This window comes from Myxocyprinus asiaticus, chromosome 20 (genome assembly GCF_019703515.2).
Source record: "Myxocyprinus asiaticus isolate MX2 ecotype Aquarium Trade chromosome 20, UBuf_Myxa_2, whole genome shotgun sequence".
In the NCBI taxonomy this organism is placed as follows: domain Eukaryota; kingdom Metazoa; phylum Chordata; class Actinopteri; order Cypriniformes; family Catostomidae; genus Myxocyprinus; species Myxocyprinus asiaticus.
In genome coordinates this window covers 25,121,746-25,144,009 of record NC_059363.1, presented here as the reverse complement: position 1 = coordinate 25,144,009, position 22,264 = coordinate 25,121,746, and the positions used below count along the sequence as shown (strand labels likewise).

Sequence of the window (22,264 nt, the reverse complement as noted above, 5' to 3'; positions counted from 1 at the left end):
CAAACGACTGGTACAGCTGAAATACAGCTTTTGCTTTTCTTTTTTTTTTTTTTGATAGAACTAGTAAAGATCTGTTCACAAAGTGGTATTGTAAAGGAGACAGTCCAGTGCTAGAGCTAGAGTTAAAACCACCTTCAAATTGACGCCTCTATGAGCATACATTCCATCCTTCCATTCCCCTGTGTGCTGCAGTGCAATTGGAACCAGCTGCTGGTACTCTTTACACTGAGCAGCAGCAGCAGTAGAACATCTACATTGCCATGGTTATGGATCCATGCTTGCAATTCTGGGAAGGGCTGGGTTCCGGGTCACTAAAGACAAGGGCTAAGTTCGGAATAGTATACAAGCATTCTGCTCTTACTATTTCATATATAGTAGTCTATAATATGTTATTTTCGCTATGCATAGAATATCCTGATGACTACAGTAGCCTACTATATTTTCATACTATATAGCATAGGCTATGTGCACACTTCTCTTACTATTTCTGCTGTAGTAAGAGTAGTATTGCAGTGTGCTATTCCAAACATAGGCTATTTTCAGAATAGCATACTAAATCACTGCTTTTTACAATTGCATATTTAGAAGTATATAGAATGTTAGAGTACCCGGATGACCTACTACATTTGCATACCACATAGCATACTTGCATACTACTCTTATTATTTCTGCCGTAGTAAGAATGGTATGTTAGGTTGCTATTCCGAACATAGCCTGTTTGAAATTGCATACTACCATTCTACACTCACTATTGTATATATATATATAGTGGTATATAGTATGTTATTTTCTATATGCATAAAATACCAGATGACCTATCTGCATACTACTGTATTTAGCATACTACTCTTACTATTTCCACCATATACAGATACAACTGAAGAAATAGTAAGAGTAGTATGGTAGTATGCTATTTTGCACATTGCCTATGTTCGGAATAGCTTACTACAATAGTGTTATTTTCTGTATGGATATAATATCCAGATGACCTACTATATTTGCATGCTACATAGCATAATAGAAAACTACTTTTACTGTTTCCACTGTATATACAGCATAAATAGTAAGAGTAGTAATAGAGCAGCTATTCTGAACAGACTATGTTTGGAAAAATATACTATTATAGTACTCTTACTATTGCATATGAGAGTATATACTGTATATATATATATATAATACGCTCCTCTGTATATATGCAGTATATACTCATCAAGCTAAATAATCTGATGTTTCTTGGAATCAGTTCTTAACATCTAGCATTAATGAAGATATATAGCAGTATAACGTAACGCTTTGAAAAACCTTGGCCCCAAAAGGCATGTACCTTACATACTTTTAATATACATATATGCTCTTTATTATGCATGTACGGATCACCATTTCAGCCAGTTCACAGGTGTAAGGCCAGCACATTACACTTTAGCCCACCTAGCTCTATTCCATATGTAAGGAGTCTATCGAAAGAAATAACTTTATTAAAAGCAATGAAGAATTCATCAGATGCTAAATATACTGTAAGATAAGGATGAGAGGAGAGAGGTTATCATACTTAAATTATTAATGTCACTGGCATGATAATAGTCTAATAGATTAAATGAATCAGGACTGATCACTCTTCAGCAATAGGCTTATTCCTTTTAAGACATTTTTAGATTATGAAATATGTTGAGATTAAATGATTTATCTTTAAATCGCTTTTGTTTGCACACTATCTTATTTTATTAACAGTCTCTGCTGAATGAACCAAAGATGATACAGAAATAAGATGGTCCTCTGTCCTCTTGGGCTGCACAGCTACACCATTTAATTATTGATTTATTTCCATAGCCTTAGGAAGTATAAGTTGAGTACTCTAAACCATATTTACCATGGGGCAAAGTCTACATTTATTATGCCACTGATAACACTACAAAGACATTGGGATGTGCAGAAAACCATAACTTGGAACTGGGAATTACCTGAAACATGCTAAATCATGTTGCTTGTATATGCATTCTTGAGTTATGTGAATACATCTTATGCAGTTTCCCACAAACAGACTGTTTCTCTTACCAACATATTATGGGCATATTATTATAGAATCAGCTTCACAGAATAAACTCTTTTTATTGTATTATAGGAACTCATCAGCTAATCATTTCTCACACAGCACTGAATTTATTACTTTTATTTTGTTAATTTCTACTGTCATTTATAGGGTCAACTGGCATTGTAATTTCCTATCTGGATGAACTAAATGATTTTTGTACTCTTGGCTTCTTACTCTTAAATTTACATTCATCTAAACAATATTATTCTGTGATCATTTACTCACCTGTATGTCTTTTATCTTTTGTGGAACACAAGAGGAATTATTTATAGCAGAAAACTGTTCTTTGACTTTTCCATACAATGAACATGATTTTGGTTTTCAAAGACTTCAATTTTAGTCTGATCCTCACACACAGCTATCATTTGGCTTCAGAATACTTGGAATATAGTGCTTTCATTGTATGGGCTACTTTAATGAGCTTTAATGAGCAGGACCACATAGCCCAAATCAATCAAGTCAGGTCTCATCCTATTTATTGTGAAATTCACTTTTTGGAAATTATTTGAGACTGATCACACAACATAAAAACAGTACTCTCAAACAAAAGATTTGGTGAATTCCACATCACCATAGGAATACTTTTATTTGCTGTTTACACCAAAATGTGTCACACCACTGTGCTCAACTACATCAGAGAAGGCATATTATCAGGATAATGCTTTCTTTATTGTGAAAACAAAGTGAAAATAAATAACACTAAAAGTAACTGTCCAAATTCAGCTGAGGTCATTGTACAGCTGAAACCCCGGGGTCAGTCTTCTGGGAACAGTTAGGCATTTGAGACCATAAGAAAGCAAAATAGCTTCATTACAGTGATGAATCACAGACTGGCCTGTCTGGCCTGTGTTACACAGGGGCTGAACTCAATATGTCTGTTTCAGCTGAATCAAGAGAGCTGTGAAGATACGCAGGAAGTGACCCTGTTTTTCTCATCCCAATCTCATACCCTTTTGCACTGGGACCAATATTTCCTTATTAAATTGTGCTACTTTTAAAAGAGGCTGATCATTTTGACTACCATAAGAGTAAATGTTAGGTTACTCACAGTTTAACTGAGACCTAACATGGCTCATTTCATTGCACATCAAACACAGCCAGAGCGAAGAAAGATTTATAATTACATTTGCAGTGCCATCATGTGGTGAAAACCTGTAACTACTACTATCATTTGAACAACAGACCTTCAGATATTTATGTTGAGAAAAAGAGTCTGTAGAACGTAAATACATGACTAAGATGAATTTGGTAGCATTGCTCAGGCTAAAGCAAGACTGAATCTGACCTTTGGCCCAATTTATTTTTTGGTCAACTATTTTCGGACTGTTTCCACAGCTTAGTTTTAGACACTAAAATAGATAATCCTCTGACACAGCACATTAAAGCACCTTATGTTTATAACAAAATCATTGCATAGCTGCAGTAAATTCTTATTTTAATTGTTTTGTAACTAAAACAGCTAAATAACTGTGGTGACAGCATACATCCTTCAGAATTGTTCAAATTCAAAATTATTTAACTAGTCTTTGTTATATTAATCCTTGTAAATAACATGAACAGTATGTTGGTACATAACTAAAGAGCATAAATTATTATATTCTAATAGGTATTTGATACCATCTTGGTTGGCTCGCTGATTTGGGGAGGATTTGGAAACTGAATACTGATACTTTCCTCTGGTCACTAAAATTACATCTTTAATCTGGAGGCCATTCAACTTGAAAGCTCCGCCAGTCGTCGTACCACTGCTGCTGCTACTCTTCTGTAAGCCTCAGCCTGCAAAGAAGAGAAGTAAACATAAATAAATGATATATTCAATATTGAAAAAAAAATTTAGAAAATAATTTATTTCTATAAATCCGCTGTTACTTGTAATAATCTGAAAAGCAGCACACTGTTAAACATTTTATTAGTTTAACATTTTGGAATTATGGCATAGTAGGAAGCACATCACAGTAATACAAAGATAAATGTTAACATGATTGTTCAGATATAAAAACAATTTGACAAATTAGAAAGTCTCAATGAGAATTTACAGTAAAACATTTAAGTGATAAAATGTAAAGTTAAAGAGAAATCCTACACTACTTCTAAAAGACTAGTTATGAATGAAAGCAGGGATATTGAAATAAAGGCTTCATACTTTGCAATACTATTTAATCTAACATTTATAACTATGTGTACATGGCCATTTATGTAGTTATCAACAAATAAATTAAGAAAATGAGACAATCATCTATCCTTATTAATATCCTGAGTATAAGCTTTTATCATTTATAATACCTACCATGGAAAAAATGTAAGAAAGGCAGGACAGAGGGGTACGCATTAATGACTTACTTCTGGGCTATCTGGGGAAGACACAACCACAGGCTGTCCCTTGTCCGATGTCTCTCTAATAGTGAGATGAAGAGGAATGTCCCCTGCAGTGAGAACAGAGAAACATAGAGATCTTACAGGTTGGCAAATTCACTTGAATCGAATATAAGTAGATACAATTCAACTTTGATGTACCATTTCACAAAACTTTTTCATTTCAAGTCAAATGCAATACAATACTACAACAATCTGTAACAAAGTGACTCCTCTCTGAATAACTGTTTAAGCATGGCATTACCAAGCATCTCAACGCCAAGGGTATGAGCCAGCTCTTTAGCCCCATCTGAGCCAAAAATGTGTGTTTGGTGATTGCACTTGGGGCACTGGAAAACACTCATGTTTTGAACCAGGCCCAGCACCTAAAAGAACAAAACATATTCTTTCAGTCGGGCAGGGTGTCAACCCTCCACTGAATCTCCACTACAGAGAAAGGTAAGTAAAATCACTGAAATAGATCTGGTGATATGAGCAATGTCAACAAATCAACACAGAAAAAATACTTACAGGAACGTTAACCTTTCGGAACATCTCAGCACCTCTGCGTGCATCTAGCAAGGCAATGTCTTGAGGAGTGGACACTATTACTGCACCTTAAAAGAAAAAAGCCATCATCTTGTAATAAATTTAAAATTTTGATTAGGCTGAAAGATTTTAGTCTGATTAGGCTGAAAGAACTACTTGCATTATAATCAGAATATTATAATTTACAACGTACTTGCATTATGTTTATGAGCAATCAAAAGCAATCCTAACCTAACAAGCACACCTTTAACATAAAATATCAACTAGGATTTAGCTATTAATATTCTGAAATGCCTTAAAGGAATAGTTCCTTACAATACAATACAATATAAGTGAATGGGTGCCAAAATTCTGAAGCTCCAAAAATCACATACATTAGCATAAAAGTAATCCAAGTGACTCCAGTGGTTAAATCAATGTATTAAGAAGCGATATGATAGGTGTGGGTGTGAAGCAGATCAATATTTAAGTCTTTTTGATTATATAAATTATCCTGCCTGCTCAGTCAATCTCCACCTTCACATTTTTCTTCTTGTGTTTTTGGTGATTCACATTTTTCATGCATATTGCCCCCTAATGGGCAGGGAGAAGAATTTCTAACAAAAAAAGGACTTAAATATTGATCTATTTCTCACCCACACCTATCCTATTTTTTCTAAAGATATGGATTTAACAACTGGAGTCTTCTGGATTACTTTTATGATGCCTTTATGTGCTTTTTGGAGCATCAAAATTTCAGCACCCATTCACTTGCATTGTATGGACCTACAAAGCTGAGATATTCTTCTAAAAATCATAATTTATGTTCTGCAGAAGAAAGTCATACACATCTGGGATGGCATGAGGGTGAGTAAATGATTAGACAATTTTAATTTTTAGGTGAACTATCCCTTTAAATTGTTATTGTAACCAACTGTCTCCTACTAAATTCATGAAATGACATTGAGGTCTTGTGAATCTGGATGCAAAAACAATTGGGGAGGCCAAGCATATGACAGGGATCCTGTTAGGAGAGATTTAGCTGTAAAAAAAAAAAAAAAAAAAAAATCATTACACTGTGCAGATCCATTGCACTGACCTAATTTTTGGCGGACTTTTTGTACGATTTTTAAAGTTTTTTTTCTTCTCCGAATTGTAAACGGTGTATCGCTATAATGCAACACAGACTGCATTAAACGCTGCTACTGAAAGGAACGTGACAGGCCATAAATAATCATATTAGTTATTGTTTATTTACCTGCTATTGGTATATTTTGAGTGATAGACAGTTGGACATCTCCAGTTCCTGGTGGCATATCAATCACAAGGTAATCCAGATGCCCCCAATCTACCTACATGGAAAAAGTCCTTACAGTAGTGAATGTAGCAGCAATGCTAATTTAATTTAGCTATATTGCAGAAATGTAACCATTTTGCATGAAAAGAGGGTAGAGAACAATTCCCGTGCTATAATTGAAGATATGCCATGAAAGACATTAGGACTATTTGTGCATGATGAAGACAATAGAAAAAGTATACAGTATCTGACCGAATCCTATTAATAACAACAATTTCTAAATCCAATTACACATTCTTATACCACACCTGTCTAAGGAGTTTTTCAATAGCTGACATCACCATCAGACCCCTCCACACAATAGGTGCAACCTCTTCAACCAGAAAGCCCATTGACATACTGCAGAGTACAGCACAAACAGAAAGTCAGAGGATTTAATGACTAAATTCTATACTATTCAACTATTACTCAATCATGTACTTACCAAGGGATTCCAAAATTCACAAGTGGTCTCATTAGGTTATCTGAAAACATGGGATCAGACATGAATGGCAGACTAGTTTTCTTATTGGGAAAGATATATTATTGTTTATTTATTTATTTATTTTATCCCATCCCCAATTTGGAATGCCCAATTCCCAACGCGCTCTAGGTCCTCATGGTGGCGTAGTGACTCGCCCCAATCCGGGTGGCAGAGGATGAATCTCAGTTGCCTCCGCGTCTGAGACATCAATCCGTGCATCTTATCACGTGGCTTGTTGAGCATGTTACCACGGAGACATAGCGCATGTAGAGGCTTCACGCTATTCTCCGCAGCATCCACGCACAACTCACCATGCGCCCCACCGAGAGCGAGAACCACATTATAGCGACCATGAGGAGGTTACCCCATGTGACTCTACCCTCCCTAGCAACCGGCCAATTTGGTTGCTAAGGAGACCTGGCAGGAGTCACTCAGCACGCCCTGGATTCGAACTTTACTCGCTGAGCTACCCAGGCCCTCATATTATTGTATATCAAGCAAATATAGATTAGTCACAACACTCAAACACTCACTGTCTGTTAGTTCAGGGTTTCCTTTAAGATTCATTAACTTTGGAACTGAGGGGCCATATACATCAGCATCTAGAAGACCCACCGATTTGCTCTATTGAAGCGGTAAGAATAGCAAGAAAGAAAGCATGGATTTAATTGAAGGCAAATCTGCTAGGAAGAACTGCATGAATTTCTTGGCTTTGATGTAGTGGTTAAGACAAGGTTAACTGTGTGTTACCTGATCATTAGCCATAAGTCCAAGAGCAAGATTCACTGTGAAGACAATCAGTGAGTGTAACACAGAAATACTGGCAGTTGACTAAAGCATAAAACACTCACATTGGAGATTACTGTGCCATGAAAAACACAACAGACCTGCTGTTGTGGACTTTCCCACCCCTCCCTTCCCTGATGCAACAACAATGACCTCTTTGACTCCAGCTATGGGCTTCTGTTTTGGCAAACCCCTTGCCATTTGCTGCCTCTGCCTCTCCTGTAGGGCTCTTTCACCAGCACCTGAAGTCTAAACAGAAGAAAGTGGATGGGTTATCACTTAAACTACGATCTGAACTCCACCAATGAAGTGCAAATAAGCATTACCACAAGAGTTTTAGGAAAATATGTCAGTCAGTAAATGACAGTCTGATGTCATTTAGATCTATGAATCGCCCAGAACACAGAACGTTCCCCTAACATTAGCATTTGATTTCCGTTTGGGAACCAATTCCTAACGTTAGGAAAGTCCTTTTTTTTTTTTTTTTTTTTGTAACCAGAAACTAAAGTTCCCATGACGTTCTGGTAACCAAAACTGTTGGTTGGGTCATTGCGAAATTGTTAAAATCATTAAGCCTTGTTCACACACAACATTGTGATACTCATGGCACTGTAAAAAGACACATGAGTACATTAGTTTTATATACATACATCTGTAAACACTACTTAGTATTTCTGTTATTTACTTACCTTAAATCGGATTTCATTTCTATTGTGTTGTGACGGAAAATGTCTGCTATGCTCTAAGGGTGTGCCTATATTTTTTGAAGCAAGTTTATACATTTTCGAAAATGTTCTGTAGGTGTCGTATAATTTAACCATCTTTTAAAGCTTACAGAGAAGAGGTCACGGGCTATGTCATGAGAAAACCGCGCAGATACAATGTTATGGTTTCCATGTGACAGTGGTTTGTGTCGGTTAAGTGCTCTATTGCCGTCGTGAACTAATATTTCTCTAAGTAATACATTCAAATCAACAAGTACAGTGCCGTTTTTTGACCAGCAACGCGGTGTTTACATAAATGCATGCCAGTCGTGTCGCGCTGTCGCCTACTGATGACGTACAATGTTTAGATTCACAAGCGGAAACGGAATTGTCGTGAAGTTCCATAGTCCATTTCCAAAGACTGATAACAAATGAATTCGTGATTTATTTCTTCCTGCACATCAATTCCACGTGTATTATTTATATGGTCTCTTAAATAATTCCATGACAGAGTGTACTGTCAGCATTGTACCGTTTATTTCGTGACAATGGCCGAGAGAACAGAGAACAGCATTAGAGCACGAGTGATTCTCCAGCAGTGTCTACACGCACGACTCCAAGTTAAACCTCCAGATGCAGAGAGTGAAGCTGAATGGGTTGAGGTATCGAGAAAAAAAAAATAGACATGATTCATTATTAATCCAGTTCTAGTTTTTTTTTTAATGTGGCTGCGGCATCTGACATTCAGCACATGTATTTCTGATTATCCAGATTAACAGGGGAATGGTTATATACATCTGCTTCTACAAAGGTGCCACTGAAGATATCATCCCCAAAATGGGTATGCCATCGATGTGATAGCATATTTGCAAAACAAACATACTGCACATAGCATGCTGCATAGAGCTTTATTCATACATGTTCTCTCTCTCTCTCTCTCTCTCTCTCTCTCTCTCTCTCTCTCTCTCTCAGCGAACACACTGTTAAATATGAAGCTTTGTGAGACAGCTTCAGGAAAGTATACCTCAGTCCTTGAATTACCTGGAAGTGTTCTTATTGTACCTCAAGCCACACTTGGAGGAAAACCGAAGGGAAAGGGGATGCAGTACCATGGCAACATTGGTAGAGATGAAGGGCGGATGCTGTATGACAGCTTTGTGTCTCAGTGTCAAAAGGAACTCTCAGCTTGCAAGAACCGTGAAACTGTAACAGAGGTCAAACATGGAACTTATGGGAACAGACAAGTCCTGAAGCTGGATACTAATGGACCCTATACCCATCTAATGGAGTTTTAAGTGCACAATTAGTTTTTTTGTTTTGCTTTTGTTTTGCTTTTTTCATATTTGATTGAATCTTCTTAACAGCATTGATCAATAGTACTTTACTTTTTATGGTTTGTTAAAAGGCTTTGGCATTATGGACTATTATAAAACTATTAGTGCACATTTATAGTTCCACTCCTGATTACAATAAATGTAAGGCATAAGCTTGGAAGTGTGTCTGTGGTTTTATACTATCTTGATGAGTTTCCTGTGTTGTGATTCTCTTGCAGTTTGACCTGCACATTGTTCAATGTGTTAATTACATGTCTGACTTTGCTTATAATGCTGGAAAATTTAATTATTTAGGTCTGTTGATGATTAGAAGTATTTTTCAGCTCTGTAGGTTCATACAATGCAAGTGAATGGGTGTCAAAATTTTGAAGCTCCAAAAATCACATAAATCAACATAAAAGTAGTCCATATAACCAATCCAAGATGGTTCTGTTTTCATTTTTGGAAGCTTACCAAATGTTCTACAATGTACAATTATAATTTTTTTTGTTACTGTACTTTCCAGTTATACAATAAATCTAAAGACAGGGCCGATATGTTATAAAGCAAATTAAAATATAAAAGAGTCATTTGTTTGCAAAGAATAACTCTCTTGTCACCCCAGCAAACACCGAACGTTAACATATGGTTCACGTTCTAAGAACTTGGGTTCTATGTTTCCATAACCATCAACTAACCTTCACATAATGTTGCAGGGAGGTTTTTGTGTGACAACCTTAAAAGAATGTATACAGAATGTTCTCTAATGGTTATTATACTTTTTTTTTTTTTTTTTTTTTTTTTTGTATAACCATCAACTAACCTTCACAGAGCGTTGCAGGGAGGTTTCTCTAATGGTTCTTTTTAGGTTTATTCGTAACCATAAACTATCCTTCACACAACGTTGCAGTGGTTTTGTGAGACAACCAAAAAATAAGTTGTATAGAACATTCTCTAATAGTTTTTTTTATTTTTTTATATGTGTTTCATTATTTTTCAATGTCTTATATTTGATCATTTTTCATAAATGTTGCAGAGAGGTTAGACAGTGACTGACAATAAGTGGAGTACATCATTTGATTAAATGTAGAAACATAGGTTCACAGTGTAGGCCTATGCTATTCATTTCACATGTTGGAAGTTATTAACCTCTATAAGTATTTTATTTAAATTAAAACGTTTTGTTAGTTGAAGTAGTATTTAATGCACCAACATGAAGGATATATTTGATATAAAACATATATGTTCTTATACGTATTCTTAGCGAACCCTCACTGATCTCTGTCGACGTGTATTTACGTCCGTTACACAAATATAGGTCATATTTTTCATTAAAACTCCTTTTTACCTGCTCATCTGCTTGCAATTTGACCTGTGAGTGCCGCATGTCGAAATGACTGTTAACTGAGTGTGTGTCCCTCTCCTGACCAATAGGTGGCAGTGAAGTGCAGACATTCCCAAAACCACAAACCAACAATCCAAAACAGTTTATGGAGATACAAGCATGAACAGAGCAACGTTGAGAGCCTTGCAATAATTTCAAACAAAGGAGCCACATGATTTCGCATTGAGCATCATGTCAGTACAATCAGACCGCAAGATTTTATGTCCTATAAGGATGAACGTTTTATGAATGTAATTCTGTGACTCAAGTCATTGCTTTAATAGTGGATTTGCCTTGAGGTTTAATAAATGACTCACTGTTTTCATCAAGAAACCTGCAAATGGAAGACAGACGGAAGGAGCATCACATACAAAGACAAGACATATCAGCTGTAAGACATCGAAAACCATGCAAGGTAAACGAATGGGGTGAGAGCGTCCTACAGGTCAAACCTGAGCAACCCCCATCTGGAGTCTCTTCTAAACCCATCACATATGATCATATCAACAGACTAACTTTTAATGGAGCAAATAAAAAGCTTCTCAAGCGAGTAGGACACCTTAATTCTCCCTCCCGAGATGACTATGTGCCAGTTTACACTTTGGTCCTGGTGGTTTTGTTTTCTGTATGTACACGCTTTTACAAGATCACTGAGCCTCCCCATGTTTGGTGAGTATTTGAACTGTATAGTACCAGGCTTCAATACATGAACATGGTTACAATCAATGCACAATCAATAAACATTATGGTCCATTTGCAGTTGGGATGAGACTCATTTTGGGAAAATGGGCAGCTATTACATTAATCGCACCTTCTTCTTTGATGTCCATCCACCCCTTGGAAAGGTATAGATTTCAAATTCAATGCAATACAGTGAGCCGTGCTCGCTGCACTAAAATCTGGATTACTTTGTCAATTTTTGTGTAGTTGGTGTCTTTGTGTCTGACTAATAAAGATAGGTATGCACTCCTTTATTATTTCAGATGCTTATTGGTCTTGCTGGATACTTGACTGGCTATGATGGCACCTTTCCCTTCATAAAACCAGGGGACAAATATGAGCAGCACAACTACTGGGGGATGAGAGGGGTAAGCCATTATCACAATTATTTTAATGCAGATCTCTGCAGTTTTTTTTCGCTATTAAAGCGTCAGTTTTACTACTGCTTATTCGTAGGGTTAGGGATTTGAACAAACTGCTAACCATAATTATTAAACTTCAGCATGTTACTCCACCAGCACTGTTTGTACTCCAGACATTAATGATTCGTCAAATCATGCAAATTGTTCAGTAGAGGTGAGCTATTACTGACTCCTATCTGAGCATTCAGACTTATTTTCACTCAGCAGAACAATTAAATAAGCGAAATAATCAGAAATTGACTTTAAAAGGGGGACCCAAGCCATATCTAGGGACCAGAATGTCATAGATATTTTGGGGCGGGCTCCCTTGACTTGGGCTAGTAAGCAAGCAACCTGAACATCCAAGTAATTGCATAACAACTAGAGGTAGACCGATATAGAGAATATTGGTTTTATCGATTAATCTGGGCCAGTAGTTGCTTTTTCAATCTATCGGTAATCGAATAAAATCTATGCTGATAGCTGCAGATAGTTTATTATTATTATTCCTTCGTGTTCCTCTGTGGCCGGTGAAGGATCAAAATGTTCTAACTGCCGAATCCTCCTGCACTGGCCACAGAGGAACACAAAGGAATAATTTTCAGTTTTGGGTGAACTACCCCTTTAACGGAAGTGAGGTCATGCAAAGAAAAATTCGACTGAATGGAAATGTGTCCCGTCAGGACATACGTACATTGTATCTCCATCTTCATATCTTGTGAATAACCATAAACCTTATTCCTCATTAAACCTCATCTGATGAAATATATAGGCTATAAAAAGTTTAATTAAGTTAATACTTAATATATAGAGCACTGTAACGGGGACAAGTCTCCGTCATTTTAAAACAAGAGTCCCCGGTGTGTTTCAGGCTTGTCTATGATTAAAAGTCCAGCTATATGCACAAAATCTTCATTTTCAGGGGCCAAGCACCAAAGGTGCATAGGCACCTTTTGTATCTGTTAGTGTTCTTATTTTCATTCTTCTGTTCTTGAAGTCTTTGGCAGCCCATAGAACTGTACATAGGAAAGTTATGAAATTTGGCACACTGATAGAGGACAGTCAATCAGTGTGAATTTATGAAACATGGCTATTTTTGCGTATAACATGAATAGTTTGGCCTAAAATCATGAGACTGGTCTCTTTAGATTCCTTGGGGGATAACAAGTTGAATGATACCCTGTTTTCTTATGTCGGCCATTTAGAATTTTGTTGTAAAATGCTGTAATTTACAAACACATTGGCGTACCATTATGAAACTTGGTATGCATCATCGGCACCATGCCCTGAGGGGACCTATAAAGTTTGGGGCCAGCATCACCTTGTAGTCAAAAGTTATAGTTAAATGTGTAAAAATGCTAATACCTTTTGATTAATTTGGCCTATTGTCCTGTGACTGCTCCCTTTCGAATCTTTGGGTCATGCCGAGTAGGATGATACCCAGTTTGCCATGGTCGGCCATACTTCCTGTCCACCATATGAATTTCATTGAAAACCTACTTTTGCCAAGTCCTCCTAGGCAGTACATCTGATTTGCACAAAATTTGCAGTTTATCATCTAGGGACACTCTTTGCAAAAAGTTATGAGTCTTTTTTTGATAGACCAAACCGTTCTTGAGAAATGCATCAACAAATTTCATGGCAATATGCCAAAATGTTTCTGAGGCTGTATCTGGGCATCACTTGTTGTACTGACATGAAACTTTGTGTGTGTGATTGTTACCACACCCTGACAACATCTTATAAACTTGGTGACAGTGCCACCTATTGGTCAAAAGTTAGAATAAATTGCATTGTAATATAAGCAATTCTACTTTTTTTTTTATGCCACTTTTCTTAAAATCATAATCATTGATGTCCAGTCATACTTTATTACTTGCCTTTGGTTTGCTTGGCCCCGTAATTGCTGCTTGCAGCTGTATTTTTGGGTTATTATTAGGATTTTGGTTGAACAATAAACTGCATTTGGGATTTTATTCATTTTGGACTCTTGTAGCCTCTATGTCTGTGCCCATTATAGTAAGAAAAGAATATAAAAAATATTTTAACATTCTATAAATCGATTTTTAGAACTATCGGCTGATTAATGGGTTATCGTCTTTTCCCCCCACTTTAGCTATTGACGACGGCAAAACCCACTGTCTATCAACCTCAAATAGCAACATCCTAAAAACCACTCAGAAGTCCTTAACAACCACATAGCAACACCCTTGTATCATGTTGGCAGCATTTGTCCATGTACATTTTTCAAGAAATTGCCATAGCTGTGCTTTGCTGATACATAATTTTTTTGTTTGAGCTCTAATGCCTGTGATTACTACTTTGTGTTCAGTTCTGTGCAGCTCTTGGTTCCTGTCTGCCTCCTTTTGCCTTCCTAATTGTTCTGGAGCTGTCACATTCTACACCAGCAGCGCTCATTGCAGCTTGCCTGCTTATCTTTGGTGAGTTTGGTAGCGATCATAAACTTTGAGGTGACTTGTATAATGATCCCTAAGGGCAATATGCCAGTCTGCCACCTAGTATACATGCCAGTGTTTGCAAAAATAACATTTTAAATATGATTTCTAAAGCAGCTGGTCTATTTTACAACAGACACTGGCTGCATCACTCTCTCTCAGTACATCCTTCTGGACCCCATTCTGATGTTTTTCATCATGGGCTCTGTCCTGAGCATGGTCAGATTCAATACACACAGACTCAGGTAGAGGAGGCTACAGCATCTCTGTTTTTCTGTGTTGTATGTGTACCTCATATATCAGGAATGCAGATTGTCATTGTATCATTCTTGTTTTTAGGCCTTTCAGCTTCTCTTGGTGGCTGTGGCTGCTTCTAACGGGGGTCTGCCTCTCTGGGTCTCTGGGGGTGAAGTTTGTGGGGCTGTTTGTCATACTCTTGGTGGGAATCAACACTGCATTGGATCTCTGGAGGTTACTTGGGGACCTCAGTTTGCCTCTGGTATAAATGAGGAACGATTCCCAGTTTTGAATAGTCTTAAACATACATTTATCTTTGCCTGTTGTGCATACAAATATTTTCTTGCTTTTCAGGTGGATTTTGGGAAGCACTTGATAGCTCGAGTTTTTGGGTTAATAATGCTTCCATTGTTCCTATATACTACAGTATTTGCTGTCCACTTTATAGTCTTAAACAGAAGGTATGTTTAACCTGGTGTTGTACTGATACTCTATTAATAAAGCAGGTTATGTCCAAGAATACAGGGGACTAATATACAATACAAATGCAATTTCCTTTTCCTCACACAGTGGTCCTGGAGATGGTTTCTTTAGTTCAGCTTTCCAGTCTCGCTTGATTGGAAACAATCTGCACAATGCCTCCATGCCAGAGTGTAAGTACAAATTAAATGTTTTTTCTCCTCTGGTTTTTTTTTATTATTTTGAAGATGTCATGTACTTTTTTTTATTTTTTTATCTATACCCTTGTCTTTGCATGCCTTCCTGCACACAGACCTGGCATATGGCTCTATTATAACAGTAAAGAATCTGCGAATAGCAGGAGGTTATCTGCACTCTCATCGGCACCTTTATCCAGAGGGGGTTGGAGCTCATCAGCAGCAGGTCAGTTTTTCATCTCATCTTACCCACCCCAAACAGCTAGACATCAGTAATGGTATTATCGCCAAGACTCTATGTTTAAAAATCCCCCTTCACCTTGGCTGCAATTATTATTTTGGTTGACAATTACTTACTAGACAAACATTGATGTTTGCTCAACAAAGCCTTGTCTTAAAGTTGAACCTCTATTTTAAAAAGATAAAGTTTGAAGTTTATAGATACACTAAAGACCCTAATAAGTTCTTTCTCAATCTGCTGTTGGTCAAACAAAGAGATAGTCCTGCCCCAAACTCATGCCATTGGTTGTGTAATGTTGTTGGGGTGGGTGTAAGTGGGTCTCTCTAAACAAACACGGGAATTTTCAAAGCACCAGAGAAAAAGAATGCTTACAGTTTTTGAGAAAATTAACCTATGTATGACTTACTTATAGTTGTTGCTCTATATTACGCTGGGATATGAGAAAGTATTTAAACACAGAAAAAGTTGCATACATCAGCTTAAATTATTTAAAGGGATAGTTCACCACAAAATTAAAATTCAGTTATTGTTTACTCACCTCTGTGTTGTTAACCCTATTTGGCTTTCTTTTTCTTAACACAAAGGGAGAAATTGCAACAAAAAAAATAAATTGTGCTTTGTGATGTCATACAATGGCAGTTTAAGGTGACCACCTCTTCAAGATTTTAAAAGCATGCAAAAGTATAATTCAGAAGTCTAATAAATTGTTCCACGAGCCTCATGATTGTTATGAAAGCATACGATGAAGTTTGGTGAGAAACAAACTGAAAAAGCAGCCCCCGCTCTCGAAATGGGGCGTTCAAGCGACAGCTTGTTTTGTTTATCTAAAACAGGTCCACCGCAGTGACAGAAACAACAGAACACAACACAGCTTCATACAAACCAGACAATTAAACTTACTAAATATGTCTATTACTAAATATGAGTTTGTAGTTAGAGAATAGATGCATTCCTATGCCCAGACTCATAAAGATTCATATAAATAATGCATAATAATTAAAATATTTATAAATATATTTCTTAATGGCTATAATAAATATATAATATGGATTGAAATTCAGCTTGAAATAAATTGCACTATTGTGGCAGATGAATAAAGCATTTATTAGACAACACAAAAAGTGGCTTAAGAACTCAGTATATTGTTTGATTTATTCTTATATCATTAAACAAGCCTACAGTTGACCGCAATCTATTCTGCATTGAGTTTGTCAATATGTGTCCAGTTCTCACAGGACGCATGCATTTTACGGATGCCGTGTCAAGTTAAAAGTAATGGAAACTTCGCATCTCAAGATTTCTGTATGCTGTTGTGCTTCGCCCATCTGTTGTGCTTCATCCTCAGTGTAGATCTTAAGTCTATGGAGTCTATGGAAGAAAAATAAATTCAAGGAATTTAGATATTTGAGTTATGAGCCCAAAACTTGACATTTCAAGTAATGTTTAATTAAGACAACTTGATTTTTCCAGTAATTACAACATTAGGGTTTTCAGTGTTGATAGAAAGAGCGAGAGAGAGGTTAAAGCAGATTAAAGGCCTTGTTTACTTTTGATTTTTTTTTTTTAGCCCATTGAAATTTCTGTTAATATGTTTAATGAGATTTTGGGGATTTTTGATAACCTGCTGTGCAAAAACTGTAATTCTGATCAGCAACTGGAGTCAGAAACACCTGATAGTCTGTGCCAAGTTTGGTTGATGTAGCTTGAAAGCTCTAGGAAGAGTTGGAGTCAGAAATTTTGGTCTTGGTTTAGGGATTTTGAAAAAAAAAAAAACCTACACCAAATCTGTAGAATTCAAGCCAACATAATTATGCATGGAATTATGAACGTTTTTTTTTTATTTAGTACAGTACTTTGACTTATATTTGGTACTTTGGTAATATGTATTATATATAATCTTCTATTAAATAAAATAGGTGTTTTTTGCTCTGAATCTTTTAAAATGCTTAAAGTAAGTTGCTTTGGAAAAAAGCATCTACTAAATGACTAAATTCTAATGTAAATCTTAACCCGTATAGGTAACAGCCTATCTGCACAAAGATTATAACAACCTGTGGTTGGTCAAGAGACCTGACGATTCTGAGGGTGAGCAGAGATCCTTAAATATATTTGTAGTCATCTGTGTCTATAGCTACACTGCACACATGTTAATAATTCCTGTTCTCTTTTAAGATCACACAGGGTCCCCAGAGTTTGTCCGACATGGTGACATCATTAAACTGGAACACAAAGAGTAAGCATAATTTTTTATTATTGTTACTGTATTTTCTTTTTGTGTGTATGTGAGTGTGTGGTGTATTTTTTGTATTGTTTTTATTTTTTTGCGTTTCTATTCTTATCTGTTTTATGGTGAGATGTTGCTCATATTTATACTAAATAATTGTGGACTGTAACAAAAGTTTTTTTTAGATTCAAGAAGGGAGAGAATATTCTGATTTCTGTTATTCAGTGAACCAAGCATCAGTCTCAATTTTGTTTGCTTACTCAAAACAAACCATAAAGCAGTGTTGGGTAAAATACTAAAAAAAAAAAAAAGTTATTCATTACAAATGAATAATTACTACTCTAAATTTGTAATCAGATTACTGACTTTACTGATTGCTTCATTTAAAAAGTAATCACATTACTAATTACTTTTAAGTTATTTTCTAAAAAACATTTCTGTGAGAAGCTTTTTTTTTGCTAAACAAATGAAAAATGTCTATTTCCTCCTTATTGAGTCTTCAGGGTGCACACACCCTTTAGCTGTCACAGAACGCAAACAGATTTATAAATTAATGTGATTCATGTATAATATAATTTTAGAAATATGTGGAACCAAATAAAGTAATTAAAATCTGATTACAAGAATTTGACATGTAATCCACTACAATACATTTGTACTAAAAGTAATTAGATTACAGTAAATAATTACTTTGTAATTCAATCACACCCAACACTGCCCTTATGCAGATAACACATTTGTACAAACATCTGCGACTCTAAATGCCGTTTTGCTCAAAGTTTGTTTATATGTGAGCAGTTTAATGTCTTGGGATAAAGAAGAAGAATATACATCGAACACTGTGATAAATGTTATATCAAACAGTGCACACCTGATTCCTTTCATCAGAACTACCAGGAATCTTCACAGTCATCTACATGAGGCTCCACTAACCAAAAAACACCTGCAGGTCACGGGTTACGGCATTGTGAGTAACGCTGAACTTTCTCAAGAAATGTAATTCATGCATGCATACAAGGTTTTAGTGTTACTACAGAATAAGCGTTGAAGAAACATGGCCTGAACTCTACCGAAGAGCCAGTTGATCAGTAGGTGTTTATCTATTCAACAATAGTAAGCTTCTTCAATTCAGATTTTTTGATCAGGTTTTTATTGCAGTAATCATGCAATCAACTGATTTACCAGCAAAAATGATCTCTTAACTGACTTAGTCTTCAGCGAAATTATAAACGTTTAGAGGCAGTATCACCACAAATGTATAACTTAATCTTTTCAGAATGGGACCGGAGACGCTAATGACTTGTGGCAGGTGGAGTTGTGTGGAGGGAGGAAGGGAGATCCAGTGAAGGTGCTGCGGAGTAAAGTGCGCTTTCTCCATCGCTCTACAGGGTGCGTGCTCTGCTCCTCCGGAAAGACACTTCCCAAGTGGTGAGAGCCTGTGTTCAACAAAATTCACCAGTAAAATCTGATCTAATTAGAGGATACACTTTTTAAACTGCATTTTACTCTTTTACAGGGGATGGGAACAAGTTGAGGTTACATGTAGTCCATACGTCAAGGAGACCCCCAACTCACAGTGGAACATTGAGGATCACATCAACCCTAAATGTACACCCCAATAGCTATTTTATAAATATGATATTAGTCGTTTAGAATTTCTGAAAATGACCCATTAGGTGGATTTTTCGCTGAAGTGTTAAAGTGTGATGTTCTTTTGTGTAACTGCAGTGCCCAACATCAGTCTGTCAGTGCTTAAACCCACTTTCCTGGAGATTCTTTGGGACTCTCATATTGTTATGATAAGAGTAAGCTCCCTTAAAGGTGCACTCAGTAATTCTACCCATTTAATCCCTTTGATATATATATATATATATATTTTATTTTTTATTTTTTTTTTCACATTATTGGTTTAAATTTGTTTATTAGGGAAACAGTGGTTTGAAGCCCAAAGACAATGAGGTAAATTCTAAGCCCTGGCATTGGCCCATCAACTATCAGGTATGTTCCGTAAAATCTGCTGCACAAAATGAAGAAACTGGCAGTAATCCACATCTGAATCACATCATCTCATTGGTAATTAGGGTTTGAGGTTCTCTGGAGTGAATGAGACTGAATACCGTGTTTATCTCCTAGGCAACCCTGTAAGTGTGTCTGCCCTTTCAGTTGCCTTTTTTTCCCTATGATCTACTGTCCTATCAATGTCAAAGATCATATTTTTCTTTCAGGTCATCTGGTGGCTTAACCTGTTCAGTCTGTGTCTATTTGTTGTCATGGTGACAGTGGCCTCTTTGGCAGTGCGGAGAGGTGTGAAGCTGGAGGGAATGAGGAAAGGTAAGGTATAATATGAAAGGCAGTAATAGTTCTCACAAGCATGTAATCCATGCAAAGTCTAAATCTTGTCTTTCAGTGCACTGTCACTCTTTAATGGAGGGTGGAGGAATGCTGCTTTTGGGCTGGCTGCTACACTACCTGCCCTTCTACATCATGGGTCGTATACTCTACTACCACCATTACTTTCCTGCCATGCTGTTCAGCAGTATGCTCACAGGTATCTAGGCAAACCAGATAACTAAGGTCACCTCCTTGGATGCATTTTCCTTTCTGCTGATAAATTGGCGAAACAAATTTTTGTGTGTGCAAATTTAGACCTTTCTCAAAGATTACAGTTAATAGCTGATGTTCCAGCAAGCCTTTCACAAATATATTAATGTGTTGGAGCATTAATCTTTGCGTGGCATACTGTACATGCATTATCCTTTTGCCATAGTTCATATTAATTTATATTATGGCTTTTTATGTTCATGCGTGCATCTTGAAAAAATAGTATTTATTTTATTAATAATCAAATGCACCTTCCTTGTGTAATATATGAGGACACATGGTTAAGCAGGTATGTTAAAAAGTGATGCACATCCTGCTTCCTTGTATATGACCACACATACTTTACAGTAACTGTTCACTCTGCAGCTAGATGTAAAATATACCCTACACTTTTTGAGCCTAAGTTTTCCCAGTAAAGACCTGTCATTCTGAGTTGCTGCCTTCTTCATTTAAGGTATTACTCTGGACATCTACCTACAGAATTTAGACCTCCTCTTTAGTCCATCCATATCCCATTATCTTTTGAGAGGAGGTCAATCTATGCTCCTGTTAGGGTTCCTTTACAGGTAAGGCTCTTTAATGATTTGATTTAGTAGTTTTTGTCGTCACACTATTGCTGTGCTTTCTTTTTAAATGCTTTATACTAAATTTCACCTTGGGTCTCACTGAATTACATATTGCTTTGGATAAAGGTGTCAAATGTAATTGATTTTTCTCTCTAATGGAAGCTCATCTATATTGTTCTCTGTACCTAATTCTGCCTAATATTCTTTAGATTGTTTTATTTAATTTTATTGAGGCTCATACTGTTCCAACACTGAAATTGCGATATCTCGATTTTCACTCTATATCTTATTTCAGCTTTTACCTCTTCCACCCTCTCTGCTATGGTATAAGGGGGCCGTTGGCACATGATCCTGCCTCCTCAATGGCTGGGCTCAGGTGGATGGAATCCTGGGAATTTTAGACCATATTTTAAAGTGCTTCAGATGGAATAAATTGTTAAAACCAGTTCAGTTGTTACCTGTGGACTGCTGTTTTATTTATAGAGATAACTGTAGGAATTCTAACTGTACGAGTTTTAGCCAAGGATTTACATGACTTGTTACACATTTTTTGAACAATAAGCGTTGCTAATGTTTCAGGCCAGCACTTATTCCCCTGTGATTGAGTGAAAATGATGCTGTGATAGCTGAACACTAAATAATATTTTACAGTTACAGTACCTTACAATCAAGTTGCGTAGTGTTTAACCACTGTAGCTGGACTGAAATCAACAGAAGTAATAAAGTGCCTTTCAGATTTCAAGATGCTTAACTGTATGTATTACTGGACAATACACATATACAGTGTTTGTACATTATTACTGTTTCACATTGATTATTTTTATCTGTTCAAGAATAAATTGACCACATTAATAGAGTTGATTCTTTATTGAAGACCAGTAGTTCAGTTAATTACAATTGTATCACAGTTTATTGAAGAACAATGACTTCTCCAAAATGAAATATTTTGTATTGCAACATTTCTCATTTACAAAGTCATATTTTTAAGCAAACTCGACCAAATTGAATGGCAGATCTTGCTAATGGTTTAATCTTGTCCTCATTACGTAACTACATTCAATCTCCATAAAAAATACTGTAAATAAAGTTACCAGCTACACTGTTATTGAAACTAGTGATAATGACTGTTTCTGTCAATGGTTGCGACACCTCACTCACAACAGAAGGGCGGGACTACAGATGTCAA

At 36.4% G+C, this 22,264-nt stretch overlaps 3 protein-coding genes across 5 annotated transcripts; 2 read left to right on the top strand and 1 right to left on the bottom strand.

Annotated features, from left to right (window-relative positions):
- Nucleotides 1-2,553: 2,553 nt before the first annotated feature.
- Nucleotides 2,554-8,627, bottom strand: nubpl (nucleotide binding protein-like). Of its 2 annotated transcripts, none has more exons than XM_051646148.1 (11): nucleotides 8,265-8,627; nucleotides 7,677-7,824; nucleotides 7,540-7,574; nucleotides 7,323-7,413; nucleotides 6,751-6,790; nucleotides 6,575-6,665; nucleotides 6,228-6,321; nucleotides 4,973-5,058; nucleotides 4,707-4,827; nucleotides 4,430-4,512; nucleotides 2,554-3,865 (listed from the first exon to the last, which is right to left on the bottom strand). In XM_051646148.1, the coding sequence occupies exons 1-11, from the start codon at nucleotides 8,394-8,396 to the stop codon at nucleotides 3,803-3,805; spliced, it is 984 nt and encodes a 327-aa protein (XP_051502108.1). In that variant the 5' UTR covers nucleotides 8,397-8,627; the 3' UTR covers nucleotides 2,554-3,802. The 2 variants fall into 2 exon arrangements, with proteins under 2 accessions (XP_051502108.1, XP_051502109.1); XM_051646149.1 differs by having other exon boundaries at nucleotides 2,556-3,865; nucleotides 7,729-7,824; nucleotides 8,265-8,626.
- Nucleotides 8,628-8,650: 23 nt separating this feature from the next.
- On the top strand, nucleotides 8,651-10,182 carry dtd2 (D-aminoacyl-tRNA deacylase 2). Its single transcript, XM_051646160.1, has 3 exons — nucleotides 8,651-8,941; nucleotides 9,051-9,120; nucleotides 9,252-10,182. The coding sequence occupies exons 1-3, from the start codon at nucleotides 8,828-8,830 to the stop codon at nucleotides 9,572-9,574; spliced, it is 507 nt and encodes a 168-aa protein (XP_051502120.1). The 5' UTR covers nucleotides 8,651-8,827; the 3' UTR covers nucleotides 9,575-10,182.
- An 887-nt stretch (nucleotides 10,183-11,069) lies between these two features.
- On the top strand, nucleotides 11,070-21,922 carry pomt2 (protein-O-mannosyltransferase 2). 2 transcript variants are annotated; one of them, XM_051646107.1, is made up of 21 exons: nucleotides 11,070-11,645; nucleotides 11,737-11,821; nucleotides 11,960-12,064; nucleotides 14,430-14,538; nucleotides 14,690-14,798; nucleotides 14,893-15,052; nucleotides 15,145-15,251; nucleotides 15,361-15,443; nucleotides 15,563-15,672; nucleotides 17,706-17,772; nucleotides 17,860-17,920; nucleotides 18,800-18,878; nucleotides 19,188-19,339; nucleotides 19,428-19,519; nucleotides 19,640-19,716; nucleotides 19,838-19,909; nucleotides 19,993-20,052; nucleotides 20,137-20,242; nucleotides 20,319-20,459; nucleotides 20,967-21,078; nucleotides 21,374-21,922. In XM_051646107.1, exons 1-21 carry the CDS (start codon nucleotides 11,317-11,319, stop codon nucleotides 21,477-21,479), a joined length of 2,322 nt encoding a protein of 773 aa, XP_051502067.1. In that variant the 5' UTR covers nucleotides 11,070-11,316; the 3' UTR covers nucleotides 21,480-21,922. The 2 variants fall into 2 exon arrangements, with proteins under 2 accessions (XP_051502067.1, XP_051502066.1); XM_051646106.1 differs by having other exon boundaries at nucleotides 18,776-18,878.
- Nucleotides 21,923-22,264: the final 342 nt, after the last annotated feature.

Coding starts and splice junctions, on each gene's coding strand:
- dtd2 (XM_051646160.1), top strand. CDS start 8,828: ATGGCCGAGAGAACAGAGAACAGCATTAGAGCACGAGTGATTCTCCAG. Junction 8,942..9,050: donor GTGAAGCTGAATGGGTTGAG/GTATCGAGAAAA, acceptor CTGATTATCCAG/ATTAACAGGGGAATGGTTAT. Junction 9,121..9,251: donor AGATATCATCCCCAAAATGG/GTATGCCATCGA, acceptor TCTCTCTCTCAG/CGAACACACTGTTAAATATG.
- pomt2 (XM_051646106.1), top strand. CDS start 11,317: ATGGAAGACAGACGGAAGGAGCATCACATACAAAGACAAGACATATCA. Junction 11,646..11,736: donor ACTGAGCCTCCCCATGTTTG/GTGAGTATTTGA, acceptor GTCCATTTGCAG/TTGGGATGAGACTCATTTTG. Junction 21,079..21,373: donor CTGTTAGGGTTCCTTTACAG/GTAAGGCTCTTT, acceptor ATCTTATTTCAG/CTTTTACCTCTTCCACCCTC.
- nubpl (XM_051646148.1), bottom strand. CDS start 8,396: ATGGTTAAATTATACGACACCTACAGAACATTTTCGAAAATGTATAAA. Junction 5,059..6,227: donor TCAAAATATACCAATAGCAG/GTAAATAAACAA, acceptor TTTTCTTTTAAG/GTGCAGTAATAGTGTCCACT. Junction 4,513..4,706: donor CCTTGGCGTTGAGATGCTTG/GTAATGCCATGC, acceptor TTCTCACTGCAG/GGGACATTCCTCTTCATCTC.